Source organism: Ictidomys tridecemlineatus, chromosome 6 (genome assembly GCF_052094955.1).
Source record: "Ictidomys tridecemlineatus isolate mIctTri1 chromosome 6, mIctTri1.hap1, whole genome shotgun sequence".
In the NCBI taxonomy this organism is placed as follows: domain Eukaryota; kingdom Metazoa; phylum Chordata; class Mammalia; order Rodentia; family Sciuridae; genus Ictidomys; species Ictidomys tridecemlineatus.
The window spans coordinates 160611773-160638472 of NC_135482.1; the positions used below are offsets into that span (position 1 = coordinate 160611773).

General features: G+C 38.1%; 1 protein-coding gene across 6 annotated transcripts in view; it reads left to right on the forward strand.

Moving 5' to 3' along the window:
* Lrch1 (leucine rich repeats and calponin homology domain containing 1) overlaps window positions 1–26700 on the forward strand; it is a 185873-nt gene that overhangs the window by 135278 nt on the left and 23895 nt on the right. For 3 of the 6 annotated variants that reach the window (XM_078015990.1, XM_021729740.3, XM_021729742.3), the window contains exons 10-17: window positions 2287–2354; window positions 4347–4433; window positions 6904–6993; window positions 7099–7135; window positions 13513–13566; window positions 14255–14327; window positions 17326–17430; window positions 25211–25320. In XM_078015990.1, the coding sequence (XP_077872116.1) occupies window positions 2287–2354; window positions 4347–4433; window positions 6904–6993; window positions 7099–7135; window positions 13513–13566; window positions 14255–14327; window positions 17326–17430; window positions 25211–25320 (624 nt within the window). The remainder of the gene's footprint in view (window positions 1–2286; window positions 2355–4346; window positions 4434–6903; window positions 6994–7098; window positions 7136–13512; window positions 13567–14254; window positions 14328–17325; window positions 17431–25210; window positions 25321–26700) is intronic. The other 3 variants (XM_021729743.3, XM_005330188.5, XM_021729741.3) reach the window with 2 other exon arrangements.

Consider the following 26700-nt stretch of genomic DNA (forward strand, 5'->3'; position numbering starts at 1 on the left):
GGAGCCTGTTAGCAGGGCTGGACTAGCCTAGACCAGCATCTCTGGGTGTCACCCTCAAGGACAGTGGGAGGAGAACTGCTTGAGACCTGTGTGCTCAAGCCATCAAGACCAAAATAATGGACCTGCCGTATGTGTGTGGAATATGACCATCAACGATGATTACAAAAGCATACAGAAGGATAAAACAGGAAAGCTAACTCTTTACTCTGTGTCTCTACTTTGTCATTAACCTGTCGAGACTCATTTCTGCTTTCCATCTCCACTGACCCATGGGCATTGCTTTGGTTGAGCCTCATTGTTTCTTAAGTTAATGGCTGTAAGAGCCCCCTCCCGTCTGCACCACCTTGTGTGCAGTGTGCGTGCAACACACACACACACACACGCACGCACGCACGCACGCACGCAACACACACACACACACGCACGCACGCACGCACACACACACGCACACACACCCCACGTTCTGCCACCAAACCTTTTCTTGAAATACAAATCTCATCACATCACTGACAGGCCAGTGGTTCTCACAAGACTCTTCCAGATTTCACCACTGTCTATCAGCTCTATAGGACAATTCAATTAGGAAAACAGATAATTAGAGGGCTTTTTCCCCTTCATTTCCCCTAAAGACAGAAATTTTGAAAAATAGATTTCAAAGATGCTTAAAGTTTTTTTGTTTGTTTGTTTTTGTGTTGGAGTTTGAATCCAGGGGTGCTTGGACTGCATCCCAATCCCAGCCCTTTTTATTTATTTATTTTGAGACAAGGTCTTAGTAAATAAGGCTAGACTTGAACTTGAAATCCTCCCATCACTCAGATTACAGTCAGCCCCAACAAATATAAATTTTAAAGGAGATATTGGTTAGTAAAGAAAAGCATGCTATTTCAGAAAAACGAAGTTCCCTAGATTCAGAGATTTCAGGAAGCGAATCACCCCATGGACAAGTCTGCTCTAGGGACTAGAGCTAGTGGCCAGACATTTTAGCAGTGAGAAGGGATGAGGAAGTCAATTTGGAAAATGTTTCCTGGAAGACCTTTGTCCTGGAAAGTCAAGAGGGGAATGCTAATTATGAAGTAAACCCTAAACTTATAAAAGTTGCCTGTGTTCCTTGCCACTCTGGGGCAGCTTCTGTCCTTGCATTGGCCTGGTTAAAGCAGTGTTTTCTCTGTGTCAGAGGCAAAAGTGCAAAGAAGGGAGGCCCCCAGAGTCAGTTATCTCAGCATTTGCTTCTCCTGGGGTCTCTTCAGGAAACATTGCAGGGGGTGGGCTTCGGTGCAGAGAGGACATTCTTTGAGTGAGATCTGGATAATGTGCACATGAAAATTATTGGGCTATTGGATATCTCGGAGGCATTTTTCTGTCATTAAGTACTTTTACCTTTTTTCTCCCCCCAAAAAAATACACAGGGAGAGGCACAATCCCAGGCTTGCACACACACCCTTTGTCTCCTCTCACAAACACATGGATGCACATTCATACGTGACTCAGGAACTCAAGGAGGCATCTGTCAACACAAGGAGGTGCTAAAAGAGCAATAAGGAACCCGATTCAGCTTTATTGTTTTTATTCTTGTTTTAATCCTCTTTTGGTGAGCAGGGGGTTACCGAGAATTGGACCCAGGGGCACTCGGCCACTGAGCCACATCCCCAGCCCTATTTTGTTTTTTACTTAAAAACAGGGTCTATCTCGCCTATTGCTGAGGCTGGCTTTGAACTCTCGATCCTCCTGCCTCAGCCTTCCCAGCTACTGGGATTGATTACAGGCTAATTATCTCATTTTTAATTAGTACAAAATACATGTAACATAAAATTATCATCTTAGCTGTTTTGTCACCATATAATTCAGGGTGTGTTAAGTACATTCACCATCTCCAGGACTCTCCTCATCTTGGAAAACTGAAATCTGGTACCTGTTGAACAGCTCCCCCTTCCCTTTTCCCCTGGCCCCTGGAACCACTATTTTACTTTCTGTTTGGAGGAATTTGACTCTTTAGGTACCTTACATGAGTGGGACCATACAGCACTGTCCACCTGTGATTGGCTTATTTCACTTAGCACAGTGTCCACATGTACAACAAATTCGAGAATTTCCTTGTTTTTAAGGATGAATAATCCTTCACCTGTATCCATCACATTTTGTTTACCCATTCATCCATTGATGTGCACTTGGCTTGTTTCTTCCTTTTGACTGTTGTGAATAATGCTGCCATAGATATGGGCTGGGGCAGGCTTTAACTCTTCACTGAACAACCAGTGATTCTCAGAAACCCATATGTTCTGTCTACAGGACAGGGCAGAAGACTGTGAAGAGCTGTTACGGATAGAAGAGGATGCCCACTGGCAGACAGAGGGAATGTGAGTGCCAGAGACCCAGTTATGGCAATCCTGTCCTGGTAGAATTTTGACATGCTTTTCTTTGGGTGATATTGATTAAGAAATTCCCAATTTCCCTCTTCCTGATGTTTGTCACAAGTATTGCACAATAGTGTGTCTTAGACTGTTTTGTGCCACTATAACAGAATGCCACAGACTCAGTAATTTATGAACAATGGAAGTTTATTTGATTGACAGTTCTGGAGACTGAGAAATCCAAGATGGAAGGGGCCTGCTTCTGGTGAGGAACTTCTGTAGCATCATAATGTGGCAAAAGATATCATGTAGCAAGAGCATGAGCGCAAACCCACTTATGAGGGTAGAGCCCTCATGACCTGATCCTCATCGAGGCCTCAACACTATTGTCTTATAGATTACATTTCCAACAGGTGAACTTGGGTGGACAAGTTCAAACCACAGCACAGTGCAAAGTGGGACCTGTTTGTTGGCCTTGAATTTTATCTGATTTGAGGCTCTGGGTAGAAATGTAATTCATAGAATTAGCTAGAATGTCTCGAATGGAGATTGCCCGTTCTTTACCTGAAGAAGCTAACCATTGGACCTCAGGTGAACTGTACTGCTGGTTTTCCTTCTTCACCAGCGTCTTCTGGTTTGGGAAGAGCATATATCTTTAATGTCCTGATCCCAAATCTAATAACTATCATAGCTTATGTTCACTAAACACTACATGCCAGGCACTGTCCTAAATACTTGACAGGTTCACAATTCATTTGGTCTTCCCAGTAATCCTATGAAGATACGATTTTTTTTAAGACTGACACAATATCTTTATTTATTTTATTTATTTTTATGTGGTGCTGAGGATCAAACCCAGTGCCTCACACATGTGAGGCCAGCACTCTACTTCTGAGCTATAACCCCAGCCCTGAAGATGAGTTCTTTTGCCCCATCTTTTTCAAAGATGATAAAACTGGGGCACAGAGAAACTGATTTTTGTATTTCCAAGGTCACAGAGGTCCACCATTAACCCCAAGCAATCTTAGCCCAGATGAATATCCCCTCCAGTCTCTTATTGATAAAATATTTATTTAGCAAAATTTACAAGGGAGGAAGTGAGTGATTTTTTTTTTTAATTTGTAGATGGACACCAACCTTTATTTATTTTTATGTGGTGCTGAGGATCAAACCCAATGCCCCAGGCCTGCAAGGCAAGTGCTCCACCCCTGAGCCACAATCCCAGCCCTCAGATGAGCAATCTTATCAGATGAACTGTTTCTGAGGAATTTGAGTTTGGACCATGTGACATAGATTAGAGTTTTGGTTCTCAAGATTTTGTTTTCCGTGATCTGGGTTGTTGATCTGAGCCTTCCACTGAACCTTGTGATTATAGAATCTTAGACTCACAGGGAAAATTAGATAAAGCTTTAGAAACTCTGTTCTCAAACTCACATCTGGTGTTCACAATGCTGCTTACAAATCAGGATCATCTGTAGAGCTTTATAAAATGACCAACCCAATTTGGGTTCAGTCCTACTTGAGAGTGTCTGGACTGGCCTGTTGTTTTAAGCCACACAGATGATTTTGCTGCACATAAAGCCTGGGTTGAGAAGCACTCTCCTACACCATGCAATGTGAAGCCCACACTGTATGAAAGAACAAAATTGAGCCCAGCTGGTTTAGCGGGTGTTCAAAGTCTTGAGGTAGAACAGACAGTGCAATGGAACCCTCAGGAAACCCCGTGGAACTCAGGGAAGCACACTGTGAGCCCCACCCATCTTGTCTATTGCCTGATTGTGCAGTGGGGGACCAGGGGCTTCAAGCTGAGCTGAACTGAGCTTTCCCCACCCAGTGGCTCTCTGGCACCCTGCCCTCCAGGGTACTGACATGTCTTCATTGTAATATTGAATCTGTCAAAATCATTTCCGTCTGTTAGATTTTTATAAGTTTTCTTTCAAGTTTACTCATGTTTTAGTGATCAAGTTTTCATGCTTTGGACTTGGTTTTATGTTACAGAATAAGTTCATCCAAAGATCAGGACGTGGATATAGCAATGATTGAGCAGCTGAGAGAAGCAGTAGATTTGCTGCAAGATCCCAATGGGTATGCTTGTCTTCCTTTAGCCCAGGTTTCCTGTGTAGATAATGCCTACCAATCTAATGAGTACCTTATTTCAATTTTAAATATACTCATATACACATTTTGGTACCAGTATAACCACTGATGAAGTAAAAGTCATTTTAATCACCAGTTTCCCAAGATTCAAAAGTGAAAGAGTCAGAATTTTGCAGAGTTGGTGATCAATTCCCTATTTTAGCTCTTAATGGAATTCATTCACCTCTCATGAAATCCACATGGGATTTTTGGTACAATACTTAGAAAACAGAAATATGGCAAAAGAACATGTGTGTGTGTGTAAAGATTATTTTTTTAAGAACATAAAACTTAAGCCACTGATTTACAGAAATACAAGGAAATTTTTTCTAGAATGAAGATTAAATAAATAAACATTACTATTTTTATTTATGATAGTGCCAAAATACAAGTAACATATATACAATAATATATATAATATAATCTTTAGAAATCTAAAGATTTGGATTTCTGAATTTGAGTTGGCCTTTGTCGATAGTGGACGCTATATGCAGTGGGTCTTTTTTGTTTGTTTCTTAGGTAAGGATAATGGAATTCCCATGGACAAAATATTTTTCAGTAAGACAATATCAGGTATCAGATAATAACTACAAGACCACTAGAGAAATAGACCCAAAGATTGTCTGTTGTGAAATGTCCAGGAGTCCTGGGAATTATGTGAAAATGGTGTGGTCTTATAATATGGTGAACTTGGGAATCACACCACAGCATTCTGGGTTCTGGGAATTTATAATAAAGGTAGTTAGTGAATGCAGAGTGCTTTCAAGAATATTCCCAACAATATCATCTGGCATTTGAAAGAATGATGGCAGGTCAGGTTGAGTTTGACTGGAAATCTTTAGCAATTGATTTGAAAAGTACTTCCATTCTGCAGACACTCACTGAGTGTTTAGAACATGATTTATGGTGTGTACCTTGGGGGATATAAAGATGAACAAGACCCAGCTCTTTTCTTCCAGGCATTTCTAGTGTTTATTGCTTTAGGAGTTTGGATTGATTAATATATAAGCCCAAAGCAAAACAAAATAGCCCACATGGGTGACATAGCAGTGGCATGGGATGCAGGGCTGGAACCAGAGTGGGTGCCCTGAAGAATGGGCTCCGAGTTCTGGGCCTTAGTCTCCTGCTCATGAGGAGTGGGTTGAACCAAGTTGCTCCGACTCTTCCGCAGTTCTGAAATGTCTGGAGCCACAAGTTGTGCCGATGTGGATGGGATGGTGGGTGTAGCTGCCTGCACTCTGGAAGAGCCTGGAGGAATATCCCTGGGTATACGTAGTTTGTATCTTTGTCGAATGCTATGTTTAAATCATAAATGTTGAAAAATTTCCTGTGGAGTTCATTTCCTCCCTAAAATAATCCACTACTTTGGCTACTTTAGATTTTGTTATTTATTCTGAAATAACTACTATAAGTCTGATTTTCTAATAGTATTTTTGTAAGCCAGTGTAATCATATTAAAGTAGGATAAAGAGACGGAATTCAAGACATGTTTATTTCTAGATTTTAAAATATTAACAATAAACGTGTTTACATACATATTGGGTTTCTCCTTTATCTCACAGTTCATAGATCCAGGTTTTTTTAGGTCCAGAAACTTAAGTGGAATATGGCTGTCCTGTTTTTCTTTATTTCATTTTCTTCTCTAGGCCTTCTCAGTGTTAGTGTGGTAACATTTTCATAGGCATATTTATTATATTATGTTATATTATTATAATTATTATATTACTGAATTATATATGCAAAGATGGCTTTATAATTTTTCTATCACTTATGGATTTCCTGGCTTCATTGTTCTTTGAAAAAAAGAGCAATTTACCTCTTAAAATTGTATAATTCAAAAAAACTATACCTAAGACAATTTCAAAAGTAAAAAATGTGTATCAAGTTGATGATGATTTCTTTTTCCTTTTTGGGAGTTGGGAGGATGCTGGGGGTCAAACCCAGGCCTCCTGCATGCTAAGCAAGTGCTGTAGGACTGAGCTTCACCCACAGTTCTGAATTCTTATTTTATAATTGAGAGGATTAAGTTTATACCACAAAGATCTTCCCACCAGAACCAAATGTTGTTGGCACATATGTTTAATTGTAGTACTCTTAGCAACTTCTGTAAATTAATGAAATTCTAGAATAAAACTTAGTATATGCTACCTATGAAAATTGGGATTTTTATTGGAAATTTCTCTTACATTGTGAATCAGTTGGATTTCAATACCAATAACAGATGGAAAATTATATTTTGACCCCCCGTGGGTTGGGAAATGCCATACAGTTTTTCATTTTTGTCATAAACCCTTCTTCACTTAATCTTAGATAAACACTGCTTTTCCTTATATAAAGTTTTAAACTAAATATGACCAAGAGAATTTATAACAAGTTTTGTAAATATACTGACATTTCTTCCCCCCCCCCTACTTTTTAGATTAAGTGCAGATATTACTGAGAGAAGTGTTTTAAATCTATATCCTATGGGATCAGCAGAAGCCTTAGAACTACCAGATTCTGCACTTAAGTATGTTTGCCTTTTTATAACTAAAGATATTTCTCTTTTGACATTGAAGTACTTATGCTTTAAATTCCACCTTATGTCTTCCTTTTTCTTTCCTTGTGCCCACAGTGGTCAAATGCAGCTGGAGACATCCCCAGTGTGTGAGGTAAGACCACAGCACTGAGCAGTGCTCTTTCCAGAATATTCTGCCACATTCTGTAAAGATCTGTCCGGGGAGACATTTTTATGAGTGAGACCAATATCCATGTTTGTTCAAGACACATTTTTCAGTGTTTGTATACTTTCCTTCTCTTAATTCTGCTTCTCTGTTATACCTCACCTTCCATTAAAGATGAGAGATGGCTATTTCTCATAGATTCTTTAAATTTTTTTATAAAAAGTTGCACTGAGTCAGGTGTCAACCTCTGTGATGCATGGGAAACCTGCTCTTTTTGTTAGAAACTCGAACTAGGTCCGTGCAGTATAGATTTTGGACCCTAGGAAGAAGTCTGGCTAGAAAAGACCTGAAAAGCAAGAGCAATTGAATTTCTGCGTGTTAGGAGGATAAGAGATTATTACAAGCTGGGTATGGTGGCACACACCTGTAATCCTACCAACTCAGGAGGTTGAAGCAGGAGGACCACAAATTTGAGGTCAGCCTTGGCAACTTAGAGAGACCCTGTCTCAAGATAAAAAATAAAAAGGGGCTGGGAATGTAGCTTAATAATAAAATTCTGCTGAGCTCAATTCCCAGTGCTGAAAGAAAGAAAAAGAAAAAGGAAAACAAAAATCTAAAAGAGAATATTATAAACTGGCGGGGGTGTTTAGGAGCAGGGTGAGGGTAGATTAGGTAGAGTTTCAGGGGTTTGAGTGGCTATAGAGAAAGCAGTTTTGACATAAAACTGGAGATGAGCCTAAAAGGTCCCAAAGAAAGATTGTTACCCTAGTTACGGAGAGAGAGGTTTGCATGATGATTTGGGAGTTATGGCCTGTTTAAATCTGTTTTATCCCTTCTTTGTGAATGGGCTTAGGGTGGCTAGTTTAGGTACCAAGATTATATACAAACCAATCTATTCCCCCTGTGGTGTTTACACGTGTATTACCAGTAAAGCTTCATACCCTTTAACTATTAAAAGCTCCTGTGTGCAAGAAATATGGAAAAAAGAACTGTGCAAGGGAGTATGAGAACTATTCCCAGAGAGTATGGTTTCATTGTTAAGTGCAGCGACTTGGAATGATGTGAGCTATAACCGTGTCCCGAAGACTTGCTAACTCTAGGCTAGCTAATTAACCTCTCTAAACTTAACCTTCATTTTCAGTAAATTGGGATCATAATAATAGCTATTGTGAAGCTTAAATAAGACGATTCAGAACGGCCTCACCATACAGGGCGCCTAAGTGCTGGCTGTTCACCTCCTGCTCTGTTATTGTTATTGCTGTGGTCTCTAGAGGGAGCTGGGTACCACTGCTGCTCCGGGTGGAGGCAGCATTGAACTACTCCAGTCGCGGAGCATCAGGAAGCCTTTCATTAGCAGGCTGTCCTGGATTCGTGGCCTCAGGTTTCCATTGGAGATTGATTTGGTTCTCTGCACAATCATGGTTTTTTTTTTTTTAAGGTTTCTTATTTGGATATGATTTTAACCTTACAAAAGAGTGCATAGATAAATAATAAAATAATGAATAAATAAATAAATTACAAGGTTCTACAAAATGTTGCAAAAAAAAAAAATTACAATCTTGTACCTAGATTTACTGATTACAGGTTGAACATCCCTAATCTGAAAATCCAAAATCCAGACACTCTAACATCTGTAAATTTTGAGCACCAACATAATGCTGCAAGGGGGAAATGCCACCTCTGACCTCATGCAATGAGTTGCAGTCAAAATACAGATACACTAAAAATATTGTATTAAATTACCTCAGGCTAACTGTAGAGAAACATAAATGAGTTTTGTGTTTCGACTGGGGTCCCATCTCAAGATACCTAATTATGTATCTGCAGTTATTCTAAAATCCAAAACACTTCTGGTCTCAATAATTTTGGATAAATGATTCTCAACCTATGTTAACATTTTGCCACATTTCCTATATTTTATATATATATATATTCTATTCCTACATTATATCCTATATTATATTCCTATATATTATTAATTTCCTCTCTTTCTTTCTCCCTACCACCTGCACACACACATTGGTTTTTTTTGGTAAGTTTTATACATCATTGTCCTTTATTCCTAAACATCTTGGTGTATATCTTCTAAGAATATGGATTTTATCTTAGGTAACACATGCCAGTTATCAACTTCATAAATTTACATGGATAACCTATTTTTATCCCATCTGCTATCTGCACATGCAGTTTTATCAACTGTTCTAAGATGCTTTCAGATAATTTCTTTCCCTGTCCAGTATAGGATCTAGTCTAGTAGCAGGTATTGCATTTAGTTTTCAGATATATATATATTTTTTTCCTGTATGCAATGTTTTTGTAACATTTCTTTAATTTTTTATGACCTTCAAAATTTTAAGAACTCAAATTTCCCCTTTTTAATGGAATGTCCTTCATTTGGTATTTATCTTACATTTCCTCGTGATTGGTTTGAGGTTCTGTGTTCTTATTTAGGATGCTGCCCAGGTGATAATGTTTGTCCTTCTCAGAGTTTGTTAGGGGCACACAATGTCCATCTGTCCCTCATGGGTAATGTTAATTTGATCATCCAATTGAGGTACAACTCCATTTCTTCACTGTATAATTACGGTTTCATTTTTCTCTTGCAACTAATAACTAGTCTGTGGAGAGAGGTGTTTAAAGACCATCTTAGTATCCTGCTACAGACACACTTTTGACACTAGTAAAATAGGTGGTCACTTGTGGGCATGATTTCAGGAGTGTCAGGAAGACCCAAAGCTTCTAGTTAGAAGGTAACTCTCTTTCATCTCTGATGGAGAATTGGCTGGTGATTCCAATAATTTTGTCTTTGATTAAAATGTGTATATTCCTGACTAAAAACAGAAGAGGTCTTGCTAGATGCTGGACCATGTTCTTTGTATCTATTATCATTATAGATGCTTCTCAACTTACAGTGGGGTTATACCCAATAAATGCATGAAGTTGAAATAACTAATAAATACAGTGAAGTTGAAATTATTGCAAGTCAAAAATGCATTTAATATACCTAACCTACTGTAGACATGCTCAGAAAACTTACATTAGCTTGAAATTGGGCAGAATCATTAACACATAGCATATTTTATAATAAACTGTTGAATATCTTAGGTAATATATTGAATGCTGCCCTGAACCTCAAATAAACAGCCAATTACAGTAATAATTAAGAATTGCTATTGATATTAAGCATTTGGATGGTTTAGAAAGAAATGTTTTAAATGCCCCATTCACTTCATTTAAGTCCAAGATAGTTTCAGCTTCCTCTTACTGTCTCATCAGCAAAGATGAACTAGATCTTTGCAGTCAGGTTTAGATTTTTGAAGTGGAATTTTACTGCATATATTGTTCCTGTCTTTGTTTCCTCTTGTGTCTTTCTCTGTAGCATGGCACAAGCACTTAGCATTTTCACTTGAAGGGGGACCTAGCACAGTACCTAGTAAATAGTGAGTGTTCAGTGAGGGTTTGTAGAAGGGAGGGAAACAGGAAGGGAGAGAGAGGGGAAATAGTAAGAAGTGGCTTTGGAGCCTGGGCACCATGGTGCATGCCTGTAATCCCAGCTGTTCAGGAGGCTGAGACAAGAAGATGGAGTTCAAAGCCAGCCTCAGCAAAAGCAAGGCCCTAAGCAACTCAGTGAGACCCTATCCCTAAATAAAATACAAAATAGGGCTGGGGATGTAGCTCAGTGGTTGAGTGCCCCTGAGTTCAATCCCCAGTAACCCTCTCTCCTCCAACAAAGAAGTGGCTTTGGTCTGCAGAACTTCAACATCCTGCTCATTTGATGTAGAGACCCTGGATGCAGTAGCTGAAACACCCCTTCATTTAAGGAATACTAAATATTGTGTTACTCTGATGACACATCTTTGTGCTTGTGTACATTGAAGCTGATCTGACACTTTTCTGCAGGCTTTTAAAGCTTCATGGGTTTTCTTTAAGTTTACCCGTGTTTGCCCTCATTACATTATGTAGAAAAGCCATGTCCCCTTCAGGAGGGAAATTTGACTTCCAAGTCATGTGTCAATCATTCAAGCAGTGCAGTCACCCCAGCGCCCTTTAATAACCAGTTGTTTCTTCTATCAGCTATTAAATCAGGGGACCTCTAGCTGCAGCCCTACACAAGGCCCATGCCGGGACCCTGAGGGTCTTTAAGCAAGTCACTGAACTTTTCTCCAGAGTGAATTTTCCTGCTCTGGCCAGACAGATTGTGTTAGCATTCTGAACACACAGAACGAGCCAGGTCCAACCTACCTTGGCAATTATTTGGGCCTGCTCCCTAAAATGTTCTTCAACTTTCAGTCCTAAAGATTTTTTTTTTTAAAAAAGGAACATACCTGTGTCCAGGATTTTAGAGGTACCAGAAAGACACAAAAGTTTTAGGAAAAAAAGATAGATGTACTTCATCTCTATTCAAACTATAATGTTTTGTGGTATTTTAATATGTTTTTCTTCTTTGGTTGAATCGAGGAGTTATATTTGGTGTAACATAATTTTATTCCCTGTCTTCCTGGGGCAACTCTCTGTCCTTGACAAACATACCCCCATAAGTTTAAAAAAAGAAGTGGGGGATAGCTGGCTCTGGTAGAAAAAGGACATCATGAGAAGAAGGAAAAGAAAAGAAAGTGGTGAATTCTCAAGGGTGGTGACGGTCATGCAGAACTTAAATGTGGCCCTCATGTGTGATTTGGTGGTTTTTACACCTCTCTTCCTTCTCATTCAGGAAGAAAGCAGCATCCTGCAGATAGATTGCATTGATTCAACAACATTTGTTGAGTACCCAGCTGGGGTCAGCTTGTTTTGGGGGAGGAGACTGGAATGTGGAAGACAGGAGGTTGCCCTCAGTTTTGAAGAGTTTTAAAAATTGCAAAGGGAGAAGATTTAGATATTGAAAAAATTCAAAGTAGAACGTGAGATAGTCTGCCATCCTGAGAGTGTTTTTTTAATGCTCTGTGAGACTGGGGAAGGGACCAGGAGATTAAGGCCAGGGAAGTGAACTGCACCTTTTGGACTGTTTTGAAACTGCACCTGTAGCCAGGAGACTGTGCTTTATGTCATTCAGTAGGGCTGTGTTGAATTCAGTGCCAAGGGTGAATTGAATGGAACAGGGAGGCCAAGATTATAGAGTACTTTGCGTTTGGTGACCTGACTCATTATCTGACCTTGAACATATTTAGAAGATCTACATCAAGTTTGGGTAGCACTGTCCTCCATTCAGGAAGAAATGTCAATCGCCTGTTCATGCATAAATCATATTGAATGGGGTAGGTACTAAGAGGGACAACAGGAACAATTAAAGGAAGGAGGTGCTTATAGGAAGATAAGATGATCAAATTTAAAATCACTTATTAGCAGTTCAAATAAAGCTTATCGGTTGGATAAGTACATTATTGACCTTTTATTCTAAAAATATTTTTCCTTGGATTTATGTTAAAAGTTGGGAATATTTTTAAATAGTATTCTTCAACATGATTAGGGATGGGCATCTTAAATTTAATTTGTTGTCATATATAAAGATGTTTATGTTAGCACCAAATTTTTTTATTAGAGTGTATCAGTGGGGTCTGGATCATCATATAAAGAAGGCAGATCTGGGAAAATAATAAGCTAGAGTGTCCCCTTTGTCCCCATCCTGGTCTCTATGTGTCCCTTTCTAGGATTCCATCCTTAGCTACCGTTTCTTTCCTTCCATGCTGTCTACCTGTGGAGCATCTGGCCACTTAAGCATCCCATAAATAATAATGCCCCAAGTCCTTCTTCCAGCATTCAGCTTTCACCTCCCTGCTATAAGCATGCCATTCTCTAATGGCTACATAGAATAACTTTCTCAAACTGCTCCTGCATTCTCAGTGATGGAAACCACAGCCAATTGTAAATCCCATACACTGCACCAGTGGTTGCCAAGACAAACTGATATTGAGCTTCCTACAAGAGTTTTGCCCAGGTAATTTGGGGTCCAGGCATGCGTAATTATTAAAAGCTCCCAATGTGATTTTACATATTTTTGAACTATTGCCTTGGACCAACCATTTCTAAAAACTCACAGTTAAAATGGGGGTGATTACCTGGACAGGTGGATAACCAACCTATCAAGGGAAGCCAATGTCCACAGACACTTGGGAAGGAGCTCTTTATGCTGGAAAAGCCTTATCTTAAATTACGGATACTTCACATGTATCACAGCTATGAATACAGATGCATAGTTTTAGAAAATGTAAGTATGACCTCCTTAGTTCTTTAATATACCAGTTAGTTCACTGCATTTTTATTGTGTGCTTCTGTGCCAGGAATAGGATGAAAATAAGGCACAGTTCTTGCCTTGTCAGTTTTACAGTCTAATGGAACATACTATGCATTTTTTTCCCCTCTTCCTTAAGGTGCAACATGATCTAACATTACAGAGTAATGGGAGCCAGTATTCTCCAAATGAGGTAAGTTTTCTGCAGATCAGTGGAAGCCGAGGTGTTCCATGAAGACTGCATTGGAATACCTGTTTCAGAAATATATGATCGGACACTGCGGTTACTGATTTAACTCAAGAGTTTCTGGGGGACACTCATTAGCTCTCACTCATTCTCAGTAGCAATGATTGCCTTATTTGGGCCTCTTCATAATTCAAGATTAATTTTTATGAGATACTTTGAAAACCAAATATGGGAACATCTTTGTAGAAAACAATGAAAATCGCTCAAATAGGCATCATTTAGAAAGTCTGGTCCTCCCTTGGTGATTCAGCGCATGGTGCCTTGATCTGCTTCCTGTTATCGGTTTTTCTATCTCATTGTGCCAGGAGAGTCTTCCTTAGCTGTGCCCTCCTTGGGGTGTAGGAGTATACTCATGCATGCACACCCTCAACTGTGTTGGAGGAGAAAATGCATTGACAGTTTCACCTGATTATAAAATATATTTATAACGAACAAATAAAAAAAACCAATGGGTCATGTAGCAACATTCTTTTGATAATGTCACTTAAATCATTTGATTTTTCAGCTAGTACTTGATATCCCAGTAGCAAATGCAGACAGGAGGTGGTTTTGTAATAATCCTTGATCATAGAAAAGCCAGCCATAGTTCTACTTCAGTTTTTTCCCCTCATTTTCTTTCCTTCTGACCCCACAGATGAGAGAGGACTCTGCCTCTGGCTCTCCTACCACAAACAGCACAGCTCCATTTGGCCTGAAGCCTCGATCAGGTAAATTAAAACCTCAGTCCCTTCTTAGACTAAATCACTCTGTGGTTTCCCTCTAGCCTTTTAAAATTTACGTGATTATAATGTGAATGTCATCCATTCTGGGGAGTGGGGATTGTGGCATCAGAACCTTGCTTCACTTTGGGAAGGTTTTTAATAAATCAGCTATTAAGCTCCTGCTAGGGGTAGTGGTGGCAAAACTGAAGCAAGGAAGAAATTTCTGTTGAACTTTTTTTGCCCAAGGAAGACAAAATAAAAGCCAGGGGTTCCTGGTGCTCTGTTGAGTTCCAGAGCAGCCTCTGGTTGAGAAACTCCTTTCTGAGATGCCCTTTGTTGCTTTCTGAGCCTGGGAAGGTTTATATATTTACTCATGTGACAGGCTTGCCTGAGTGATCAGGAGTCAGGGAAAAAAAAAAAAATCTTTTGGAAAGCATTCGGCTCTTTGACCGATTTTATTTTAATTTGTTATTTGTATGTTCACAAAAGCAAATTATACAGCATGCCAAATAACTATTGATTTTTAAAAAGAAGGTTTCTAAACAGAAAAATACATTTTTTTCTGATTTTTTAAAAAATTCATTTCAAGCTATGGTGCTGCTATCTTCCTTTTTTAAAGCCCTTCTTTGTTTGTTTGATTGATTGATTTTTGATTCTTTTTATATTTAGAATACTCATTACTAATGCTTTTAAGCAAGTGCTAGTAAAGGACTGGGATATTTTTAAGCAAAAGCTGGTAAAGAACTCTTGTGTTCTTGCATTTCCCACTAAAGCCTTTTCCAACAGTAGAGGTTATGCATCTGTCTAGCTTGAAAAAGAACAAACAAAGATGATTCATTAATAAAGGAAATGTTTTTGTTCTTGGAGCAAGTTGATTGATGGGCAACATCTGGCCAGGTGCAATGATTTCCTGGCAATTCAAAAGGGCTTTAAGAAAAAAAAAAAGCCCATTTAGGAAAATGCTCGAATGTGGCAAGAGTCAGTGGGTATTTGATGATTTTTGTTTTTGTTGTGGTGCTGGTGATGGAACCCAGACCCTTGTCCATGCTAGGCCATCTTTGTACCACTGAGCTACACCCGACCCTCATGGGTGTTTTGTGAGGAGTCCAATGGCCACCCCCATCACGTGTAGAACTAAGCATAGGTGACTAGATATAGACTGTGCTTCCACTTCCATGTTCTCAGGTGGGTCCTGGGAGGTGTGGGGGTGAGTCTGGGCACACCTCCCCTGTGTAAAGATCATTAGGAGATCTGTCTCCACACACTGAGGACCTCATATTGGATTGTGGACTCAGTTTACACAATTTTAACTTATTTCATAATCAGGCAAACCAAAACCTGCATAGATGTCCAAAGAGCCATATTCTGTTGATTGTGTCGTCTTGCAATGTAGCTGTAAACTTGTTTCAGTGACTTTTTTTTATTCCTCCTGCAGAGTCCTACCTAACTTACTGTAGTTACGGGTTACATCATGATTGTATTGTAAAGCATTTCAGATTCCTTGCAGTGGTGAAAAATAAATGAAGTATTTATTTTGAATAGCAGAAAAGAAAGATCATTTCCTCTCCAAGCTTCCAGCCTTGGAAAGCTTGACGAGCCAGTGTGGAAATTGTTCTAGTTGTTGAAAGCTTTGTGGAGTTTGGTTGCTGTAAATAATTGTTGATTTACCTTCAGGGACATCAAGTGACATATTGGAACTTTATAAAACTGGCAGTATGTATTGAGATTTTAAAATTTTATATAGTAATTTTTAAACGTTACAGTATGCATTTTTCATACTGTATGCAGTAATAATAATTGAAGTAGTAATAATTGGAGATCATATGATTGCAAGAGATAGGAACTGTTTTCGATTGAGTGACTTTTGAAAGCTTTTTATTTTGTAATTCATTATGTGGATTTGTGTGATTTCTGTGGTATAAATAAAAACAAACTGCTCAAGTGAAGAAGTTGGAATAAGAATAATGACTGTTAAAATAAATTGATTTTTCTTCAAAAGAAACATTTTTTTCTCTTCTGTTTTCCTCTCAAAGGAAGATAGTGCACATACCCCAAAATTTATTCCTAGAACTATGCCCATTAATTTTACTAGCCCTGCTTTATGATTGAATAAAAATTATATGGATACTTCCTAAATATAAATATCCTAAATAAATATATCCTAAATAAGTAAATCCATTACTGTATGGATATTTATTGCAAAAACATCATTGTTATATCATAATATGATGACATGTTATCATTTCATAAATGACCAACTCAGAAGTTCTTGAAACAATAATTGGCATCTGTTTGTTAGTGTATTGTTAAATAGACTCTATTGGTATCCAAAATTTGTTTGTTGTTGTTATTTTTTACTGGCCAATATTGAAAACTGTATTGAGAGGTACATCAAGAGGAAGAAATGGGTAGATTCAGCTTTCAGCAAAGTCTTCTAGTAAACTCACAGATGTCTTAGAAGGAAATTCTACATTGCCTTGGGAACAAATTCCACTCATAGTAAATAGTGATTCTATAATAATTTTATTTCTGATAGATTTTTTTTATATTAAGTTTTGTCCCATTTGGCCAAATTTTTTTGTGTGAATCATGTAATCAGTTTGCTACGATTGTGATTGTTAGTTGTTTAGAGAGCCTTGAGAAAGGTATCTAGTAGGGCATTTGCTTATTAATCTGCATAACCTCCTGGTGCTCTTCCTTTCTCCTGAAACAACCCATTAGTACTCTAAGTCTGCGGGCTTGCGGAACTGTTAAATTAGCAATATTAACTGCATGCAAAATGTATGACCGATGAGTACTAACACTCAGTTTTTATCATTCTTTTTATTCCATGCGCCATCTTTCATTCTCCTCCTATATTGTACATTTGCAAATAAATCCCATGTAAATGAAATCCACTTCATTTCCATACGAAACCTTATGCCATTCGTGAAACGCTGCGGCCCTTTTGGTTTTGCCTGGTCCTTGTGCAACTACACGCGGCCTGGCTCTCGCCCTCCTGCAGACCCAGCCCTCATTCTCCCTCCTATCTCCTTCAACAAACTTACACAGGCACAAACATGGGACAACTCTAGCTACAGTGTTCCTTCTGAAGGAGACAGTGACAATGGTAGGTGGCTTTGTACCTCTTCTTCAATGTTCTCGTGAATAAGTCAGTGAATGTAGTGAACCTCCCTTTATGGAAGGCTGGAGAGAGGGTTGCATTCACCTGCATGCTTGATGCAAGGAATTCCAAGCCAGCCAGGGAGGTGAGGTCCAGAAAAGGGCATGCGAATTGTGAATTGTTTTCCAGCAGTTGGTCCAACTGCAGTTTAATTATCTTAATGTATCCTGAATTTGGGGAGGATTTTAAAGTACTTTCTTCTCCACCTATTCTGCTTGGGGTTTGGGGTTTGTTTGCAAAGATTTGGGGTTTGCACATTTGTGTTATCTCTGCTCACTCCTGCACCTAATGCTTAGAATTTGACCTTTTATATCTATGCTTACCACATGTGTTTTTAAGGTAATAAAAATGCACCATGGCTAATCCTAGAGCGTTGCACTGGGCAACAATGTTAATGTTGAGAAATTTCTAAAAATGAACAGAAATCACTTGCCTTCTTGAGTATTTCATTTGAATTATATTCAAGAATAGGAAGTTGATCTGGGAATCATGTGTATTGATAGAATACTGAGGCCATCAGGAATAATGTGACTATCTTAATTTTGTGCCATTAAATCATCTAGGAGAGACAAATAAAACACATATAAGCATTTAGATCTACAGACCACATCGGTCTGAATCTCCATTCTAGTCTAATATTAGTTCAGATCTTATGTGTTTCATTTCAAAATACAAAGTGATAGAAGGAATGTTAAGTGAAATAGCATGATTTCTAGCGAAGCCAGTGAGATGTGAGATATGATCACTCTGCAAACCCAATGGGGGATATATATTCTGATAGTACATATTTTTTTAATCTAAGTATGTTATATGTAACACATGGAAAATATGTATTTAAAACACTTACTGTGATTTCTGGTTAAGATTCAAAAATGCTTTTACAACTTCCTTATGTAGAAGGAGAGTGTACACTCTGGCAGTTTAGTTATAAAAGGAATATTAACATTTCATAGATGTCAAAGATTGTTAACTGAAAATAAGTGTAATTTTAAAAATCATGAAATAAAAAGTCCATCCTGATTTAAATTCTGGAAGTTGATGATTACTGAATGGAAACTTTCTAGATAAGCTTTCCTTTACTTAAAAATAATAATTAAAAAAACAGGGAGGCATTTTTGTTTTTCAGAAAGCATGGCTATTTATGGATATGATGTTTTTCAAAGAAATAAAGTTCTATTATGTAAGATTGATGTGTGATTTGGTATTTCCTTAGGAGTGGTATCTGAAACCAAAAGACTTTATTTTTTAAAGCTGAGAAATAATTAAGAATTTACGTAGCAGTAGAACTTCTGTCCTCACAGATGAAATACCTAAAATCAGAGAGGCCAGATGAATTGTATGACCCACACTGTTAGGTAGAGGTGCCAGTGTGGCCACACCCAGAGCCCCTAATTCTTTTTCTTTGGCAGGGGGCTACCAGGAACTGAACTCGGGGGCACTCTACCACTGAGCCACATCCCCAGCCCTATTTTGTATTTTATTTAGAGACGGGGTCTCATTGAGTTGCTTAGTCCCTCGCTTTTTTTACTGAGGCTGACTTTGAACTTGCCTCCTGCCTCAGCCTTTTAAGCTGCTGGGATCGCAGGTGTGAGCTACGGCTCCCAGCTCAGAGCCCCTGATTCTTGAAAGCCTCCTCTAGGCAAGTCTCCATTCATTCTGCAGATGTTTATTGAGGTACCAAGCCAAACTGTCTTCTTTTTATTAAAAGTTTTGAGATTTCCATAGCAAATAGTCATTGTGAAAATCTTGTCTCACAACCATCAAAATAACCTTGCATTCATTATTTGGTATTTTTACTCTGAGTGCAAATTCCAGGGATTTGTGTGTTCCTGTCATACTGTACCACAATAATAATGAAACGATCGTGTTCAGCGTTCATCTGACTCCGTCAATTATGTCAGATGTTTGGGGGTTGCCATCTTTATTCGTAATTGGTCAACCCAGGCAAGAGATGTGAAAGATTCTTTGTGCAGAATTACTTCTGCAGGTTTCCAGATCTGATCTTTCATGTACATCTTCGTTCTCTTTTCGCTCCTCTTGGCCTTGTGATTCGAATGTGTTTCAAATTAAAGAAGCTGCACTGTGACACCAGTAGATGAGCTACTGCTGCAGGAGGAATAGTTTTTACATTGTTCTTGATGCTTCCTCTAAAGTAGAATATTCTATTCAGCAGCCTTCTCTTGGCATTTCAGAGCTGATTACCACGTCATTTGTGTCCTCATAGTCTCCCTGTAGTAAGCCATCTTAGCCATTGTCAATAAGTGGCATCTTATTGCCAACTCATCCTAACATAATATAACCTTTAATTATTAATTTTGGCAAACTTGGAGTTTCTATACCTGTTCACTGCCTTGCTTTATATAAAAATTCCTCCTTTATTTAAATTCTTGCCAATATTTCACTCCAAATGGATTTCATTTTAAATTCACCATTTTCTCTTCATATATTCTTCGTAGAGAATTTTTTAAAATGAAGATGACTGGAGTTTGAAGTCCCATCACCCCCAAAATTCTGCCTCCTAAGGGATAATGAAGAAAGTAGGTCTCCCCACCTCTGGCTCTAGATGGGCAACTGTATCTCAATTTGTCCTTAACCTGAAAACATACTTCTTGCTCTTATGCCCTCTTAGGACTCCATCTTTTTTTTCCCCTCCTTCACTTTGTAAAGTTTTAAACTTCTTTTGAAATACTCTTGCTTTTTCATGTAAAACAAATTGATGGGTACTGATTTATACTCATATAAAATTGATCTTTTAAGTGATCACCTGGGAATGAATGAGCAGACAATTCCCTTGTGGGCCAGTTAACAGACATTCTCCATATTTTTTTATGATCATCTTGCACTAAGATATTATTCTCTCCATTCCAGAAATGAGGAAAGAGGATGCAAAGTTTTCCCACAGTTCTCAACTTTGCCTTCATAGAAGAATTGCTTTGGCCCCAGACTCAAAGATGCTAATTTACTTGGTGTAGTGGTGAATCTAATCTCTCTTTAAAAACAAAACAAAACAAAAAACCTCTGATTTTTTTAAACTGGTTTTTCTGTGATGTTTGATACAAATAAGTTTGAAATGGCCAAAACCATGAAGAGGACATTTGAGCATTTCAAGGGCAAAGAATGTGTCTAATTCACTTTGAGTACAAGAAGGAAATGAATGAGTGAGCTGGTCGGATTTCTAACCCATAGTAGCCTAAATCTAAAGCTCATGACATTTTGTCAAAGTTGATATATTGCTACCCTTGAACTTGTATACCTTAGACATTCCTCTAGTCCAGGTTCTTAACTTCTGTGAAGAAGAAGTCTCCTCTTGTTAGGTTTAGGTAAAAAGGGTTAAAAACATGGACTAATAATTTTTGTACAAAAAGTACATTTCATGCAATAATTAAATGATGAACGTACAAGCTTTAGAGCAGTGAGCCTTTTTTCTTTGCTTAACTGAAAGATATTCTCACAACAATTAAAGAAATGGTTTCTTATGTACATCCTTAAATATCATTGAGTGCCTACTATATGCTAGGCATGATGCTCATGATGGATAGCTCCAGAAAGCTCTCACAGAACTTTTAGAGTGCATTAGGATTTAGACCTGGAAACTTGAGGTTAGGATATTTTTCAAAAGAGGAAAATTCAGGTGACTGATTATCAGAACAAGATAATTTCTGGCAAAGATGGTCTTCAAATAGGCTGATCTTGGAATGAGGGGGATTTTGAAACACTTGTTTCATTTATTTGTTTAACAAACATTGCTGCTCAACTCACTATCTTGGGGGTCTGGTTGAAGGGTACAAATTGGAAACAAACATATGCTCTTATGTTGTAAAAATGGAGAGAAATACATTTATTCCATTATGCAGAAAGTGTTGAATGCCATGAAAGAGATCCAGAGAAAGAATTTTATATGTTCATAAGAGACAGCAATTTAATCTCAACCCAGGGATGAAGATAGTGCAGAGTGAAGGAAAGGTAGAGAAAAACTAGTGAATGGATTTGATACTCTTCATAAGGACACTCATCATTTCCTCCAGGTCCATGCTTAGAAATTTATCTCTTCTGCTAAATAAATTACATATATGAACTGATCTTCTTTTTCATGTTTTAAATATTATCAGTTTGACATATAATAATTAAACAGTTAAGAAGAACTCATTTTCCCCCCATTGATTGCTTATTTTTTTTTCTTATTTATGTTTAAATAGTCAGGGTGGCTATTTGATTTAGTGTAAAAAGCAGGTGCAAATATGGGGCTTTTTGCAGGGTGAGTACCAGGGATTGAACCCAGGGGCACTTAACCACTGAGCCACATCCTCAGTCCTTTTTATTTTTTATTTTGAGACAGAGTTTCACTAAGTTGTTGAGGCCTTGCTAAGTTGCTGAGGCTGGCTTAAACTTGTGATCCTCCTGCTTTAGCCTCCTAAGCCACTGATTACAGGTGTGTGCCATCATATGAGCCCAACGTGGGAATACTTTTTAACATTGTCTTGTAATCTCAAGTTAAATTTAATGATATAGAATTAACCAAAAACAGAATAATTATTACACAGATCAATGTCCTGAAGTCTTTGACCCAGACTGGTCACTGGCTGTATTACTTATTTAAGTACTTGAAAGAAGGGTGTGTGGCGGGGGGAGAAGTGCCATAAAGAATATAATTAGAGGGGCTGGGGTTGTGGCTCAGCAGTAGAGCGCTCACCTAGCATGTGCAGGGTTCAGTCCTCAGCACTACATAAAAATAAATAAATAAACAAACAGATAGATAAATAAATAAATAAATAAAAGGTGTTGTGTCCAACTACAACTAATACACACACACACACACACACACACACACACACACACACACACACACAATTAGAACCATCTTAATGCTTCCAGTAAAATTATTCTGTCAACTGACAAAAGAAACTGGCAGATTTATTATGAGCCTAAAGAGTTTGCTTTAAAATCCCACATATTCCATGGTATTCAATACACTTAGAAAACCAACAGTAGTAGTGTAGTCATGATTTCCAATAAGTTTATGCTTATTCAAAGTGTTTGTTTTAAAAACTACAGTTGAAATGTTTTTCTTTTTCATTTCAATTGCTGAACCTTCATAGAGCAAACACCCAAGTGTGCTTGTCGTGCTTTTAAGATGCACAAGAATTTAAAATGAAAAGTAAGGCCAGGAAGTTAAAACCCAGATATGTGCATTGTCCTGATCTCACACAGGGCTCCACTAAGGCAGAGATGTTTGAATTGTGTGCTGCTAAACCAAAGCTCACGGTTCATTTGACTTCCTGATAGTTTCATATTCATAATGAAATCTGCCAGTAAAAACATATTGAAAATATTAAGCATGCTGTATTAGATAAGATTACCCCAGAGAAAAGGCAAAGGAAAATGAAACCTCCAAAGAAAACATGACATTGTTTAAATGGTGTTATGGAGCCCCCTGCTGGCGTATGTGAGTATTGCCCAACTCTACCCACAGGGCTTCCCTTTTTTTTTTCCTTTCTGCCTCACTAGGGATTGGACTCAAAGCCCCCCTCATTCACACCTTAGACCTGCACTCTAACGTGGAGCTATAGCCTCAGCCTGCATTCCTAGACTTTTTCCTTAAATTTGGTCTCAACCAGATGGACATGTGGATTATATCTAGATTTTACATTTTAATATCTTTCTCTTTCAGTGGCTATACTTGAGTGGATAGGTTTTTTTTTTTTTTTTTCCTGTCACTTGATTTGGTAGATAGGCAAGCTTAATGCATTCTCCACTTTTCTTCATGCTTCTGAATTTCTCAGCCTTTCCCTTGTTCCCCCTTGCTCTGTGAATTTTTTCCTTCCTGTCTGCCTGCTTACTCTGTCCTTCTTTTTCTGGTCTTAGCTTTATTTTTTTAGCAATTAGTCTCACTTCCTGTGGGCTTTGGCTTTTGTGGGACTTGGTGACAGCCCTTCTGTGACATGCCTTTAACTGTCTTTGCCTGTGACTTCCTTGGGTGGCTTCCAGCAGAGGTCCAGGCCACAGGCTGACTCCTCCTTGTGGTTCCAAAAGGGGGAAGGCCTCATGCTTGTGAGATCATCCTCTTTTCCTAACTGTGAGTCAAGGATTGAAGATGTATCAACTTTCTAACATTCCCTAGAGCATCAGAATACAGATTCAGATATTGTAGAACTGATTTAGAAAAAAAAAAAACTCCAAAATTAAGATGAAAATGATGAGGTTGGGTGAGCTCAGGATATTTAATTATTGGAGTTGAACTCAGGACCTTTCATTCAATGTATTATATCTGTAATTTTTTAAAAACCTAATACATTGAAATAATATTTAAAATAGCCATAGGAGCAGGGCATGGTGGCACATATCTGCAGTCTCAGATGTTTAGGAGGAAGATCTCTGGAGCCCAGGAGTTTGAGGACAACACAGCAAGACCCCACCCATCTCCAAAAAGAAAAAAAATAAAATAAAGAAAGAAGCAAAATTAAAGTGGCCTGTAGAAAATGTTTATCAGTATAGGATAAAAGTTGCATACTCTTCTTATTTGGCATTATTTAAATTCTAGTGATTGGATCCACTGAGCAATTGCAGTGTGCCAGTGCAGCCTTCTACATATTGATTTCTTCTGTTGATTTCTAACATGGAAATTCTGTGCCCAAAATTTCCTAGAGGATTCTTTTCTACTGTCCTAGTCTGAGAATCTACGGGACAGGAAGAGCCAAACTCTCAACAGTTTGCTCCCTCTTGTGTACAAGGAAAGTTGACAGCCTAGAATTAACATCTTTAGGAAGGAAAAGTTTAAATATAAGTCTTCTTGTAGGCTTTGTATTATTCAAAATTAATTAAAACATTGTTATAATTATTCTTCCGAATACAGAATATTTTTTACCTTCTTGATTGATCTATAAAAGATGTCATTTTTTTAAAAGTTCATTTAGGGCTTGTGTTTTTGTTACTGTTTTACATAGCTGGCGATGGAGCCCTGGGCTTTTTGTATGCTAGGCAAGCCCTCGGTCACTGAGCTGCACCCCAGCCCAAGAGACTATATATCTACTTAATTCTTTCCAGAGGAAACATCCTTATTGGTTATTATTCTTGGAGGTTGTAATTTTAAGGATCTAGGCCAATGGTGATCTCTTAAGCTGCCTCTAATCCCACTGGCCTTTCCAAAAGTAGTCTGTGCTCATCTCCAAGGAGCTGGCTTTTTGGATACTGGTCTGCGACATGATAGAAGGCAGAAGTTTTCCACTCCACACTCAAATACGTAATTCTGTGTGTCATCACTTCTTTCTTAACCCAAGCTTTTAAAAATATTATGTCAAGAAAAACATTAGCCTACATTTATTTTTAGCATGTAAAGCAATTCTAGAGTCTTCTTATTTGAGATAAGTTATTTGAATTTAATGAAAGCATTTTGAGTGTAAATTAAAAGTTAGAATGAAGATAGTGGAAAAATGAGAGAGACAACATCTGTCTGAGAAGTGGCCTAGAATGGTCTCTACAGCCCAAACCCTTCCCTGGATCCAGTTTACATCACCAAATGCCATAGCTTCTTAGTTCACTCAACTCTGAGTAATTTAACATATAATCTCCTTTTGATTATTTGAATCAGGCTTTCCCCTGTAAACTTGGAATTTACTTCTGTGCATGGAAAATTAGTTATTTGGGATGAGTAAAGAAATTATTTTACATATATGTTCTATCGCAACCTGAGCAAGACAGTACCTAACAATCTTTTCCCTTTCTGTTATAGTGTTTCTAAGACCTCAGAGAAATTTGGAATCTATAGACCCACAGTTTACAATTCGGAGGAAAATGGAACAGCTGAGAGAAGAGAAAGAGCTGGTGGAGCAACTCCGTGAGGTACCCAAGAAATATTGTATAACTAAATAATAATTTTCAGAACCCAAGCTGCATTTTATATCGAAAAAAAAATCCTAATTTTAAATCTAGCCAGATCAGTTACTGACTTCAGTTTGATATTGGGCAAATCACTTAACAATCCTGAGTTTCAATTTTTTTTTTTTTATATTTTCAATAAGTAGTTGTGATCTCCCCTAGAGGGGTTTCCTGTAAGTAGAAATACTTAATACATATGTATAAATGTAGCATTGTTTTAATTATGGTATATTTTAAAATAACACTCCATTGTTTGTTTGCTTAACAATTATACTCTATGAATTTAAAGCTGTTTATAGTGGTCTTCATTTTGTACCCAAAACTGGTCAGAGTCTTTAAATCAGTCATGTACTAGGCAAACCATTTGAATTCCTCTAAAAGACAAAGTCTTGCACGGGGCGCCTTTGGGATTTTAAGCTTGGTGATGGCGGGGACCAGAGCTGTCTGGTTGTAATTTTCCGGTTCCTGGTGGGAACTCCATAGATATTTGTGTATCCTCGGGGACTTTATGTGTACCTAGGAGGATTGTAGATGGAAGGTGAAATAGCAGTACATGAATCAGTCCCAAGGGAGAAGAAGTTGGTATTAGTTATTAAAGGCAGCACTTTATGAATTGCGGCATAAGTTTATTACATTTGAAGAGAAGTATGACCTAGGAGAGGTTAAGAAGCTTCTTGGAAGATGCAGGTTTTATGTTAAATCTCCTTTCACAAGAAAATGTTTACTGACCACCAGCCTATACCAGGCCATATATCTAGGTCATGTGTATAGAAAGAGCTAAATAAGGCCCCTGCTCTAATGAATCCTGTCATCTTGGGGAAGAGATACTAAATAAGAAGGAAACAAATAAATATGTAATTTCAGACAGCAGTGAATTCTACAAAGGAGCAATGAATCCTATAAATAAAACTCAAGCCAAGATAAGTCAACACATTTGTTATTGCAGATGGTATTCCACATATGGGTTAGCAAGCAGTCAAGGGGGAAGAATTAAAAAAGAAAAAACTCTCTTGGCACTACTTTATGCGTCACTGTGTTTGATTTAACAAGCATAAGAGTGTTTGGATGTCACTTGCCCATTGTATTTGGATGTGCTATAAATTTGGAAGGTCAACTTCCGAGTAAAAGCAAAAATAAGATCAGGATCCTACCATGGGCCTCTCAAAGAGCAGTTTCTTATCATTTTATCTTAAACTTGGGTCATATTGATTGTTTTAATTTAGTGATATGAAATTAGAGACTGAAAGAGGGCCTGAAAATATTAGGTGTCTACACACAGGGGAGTTTGGAAAGAGATTTATACAACTCTGTTATACACACTGTTTTTCAAGATTTTATTTATTG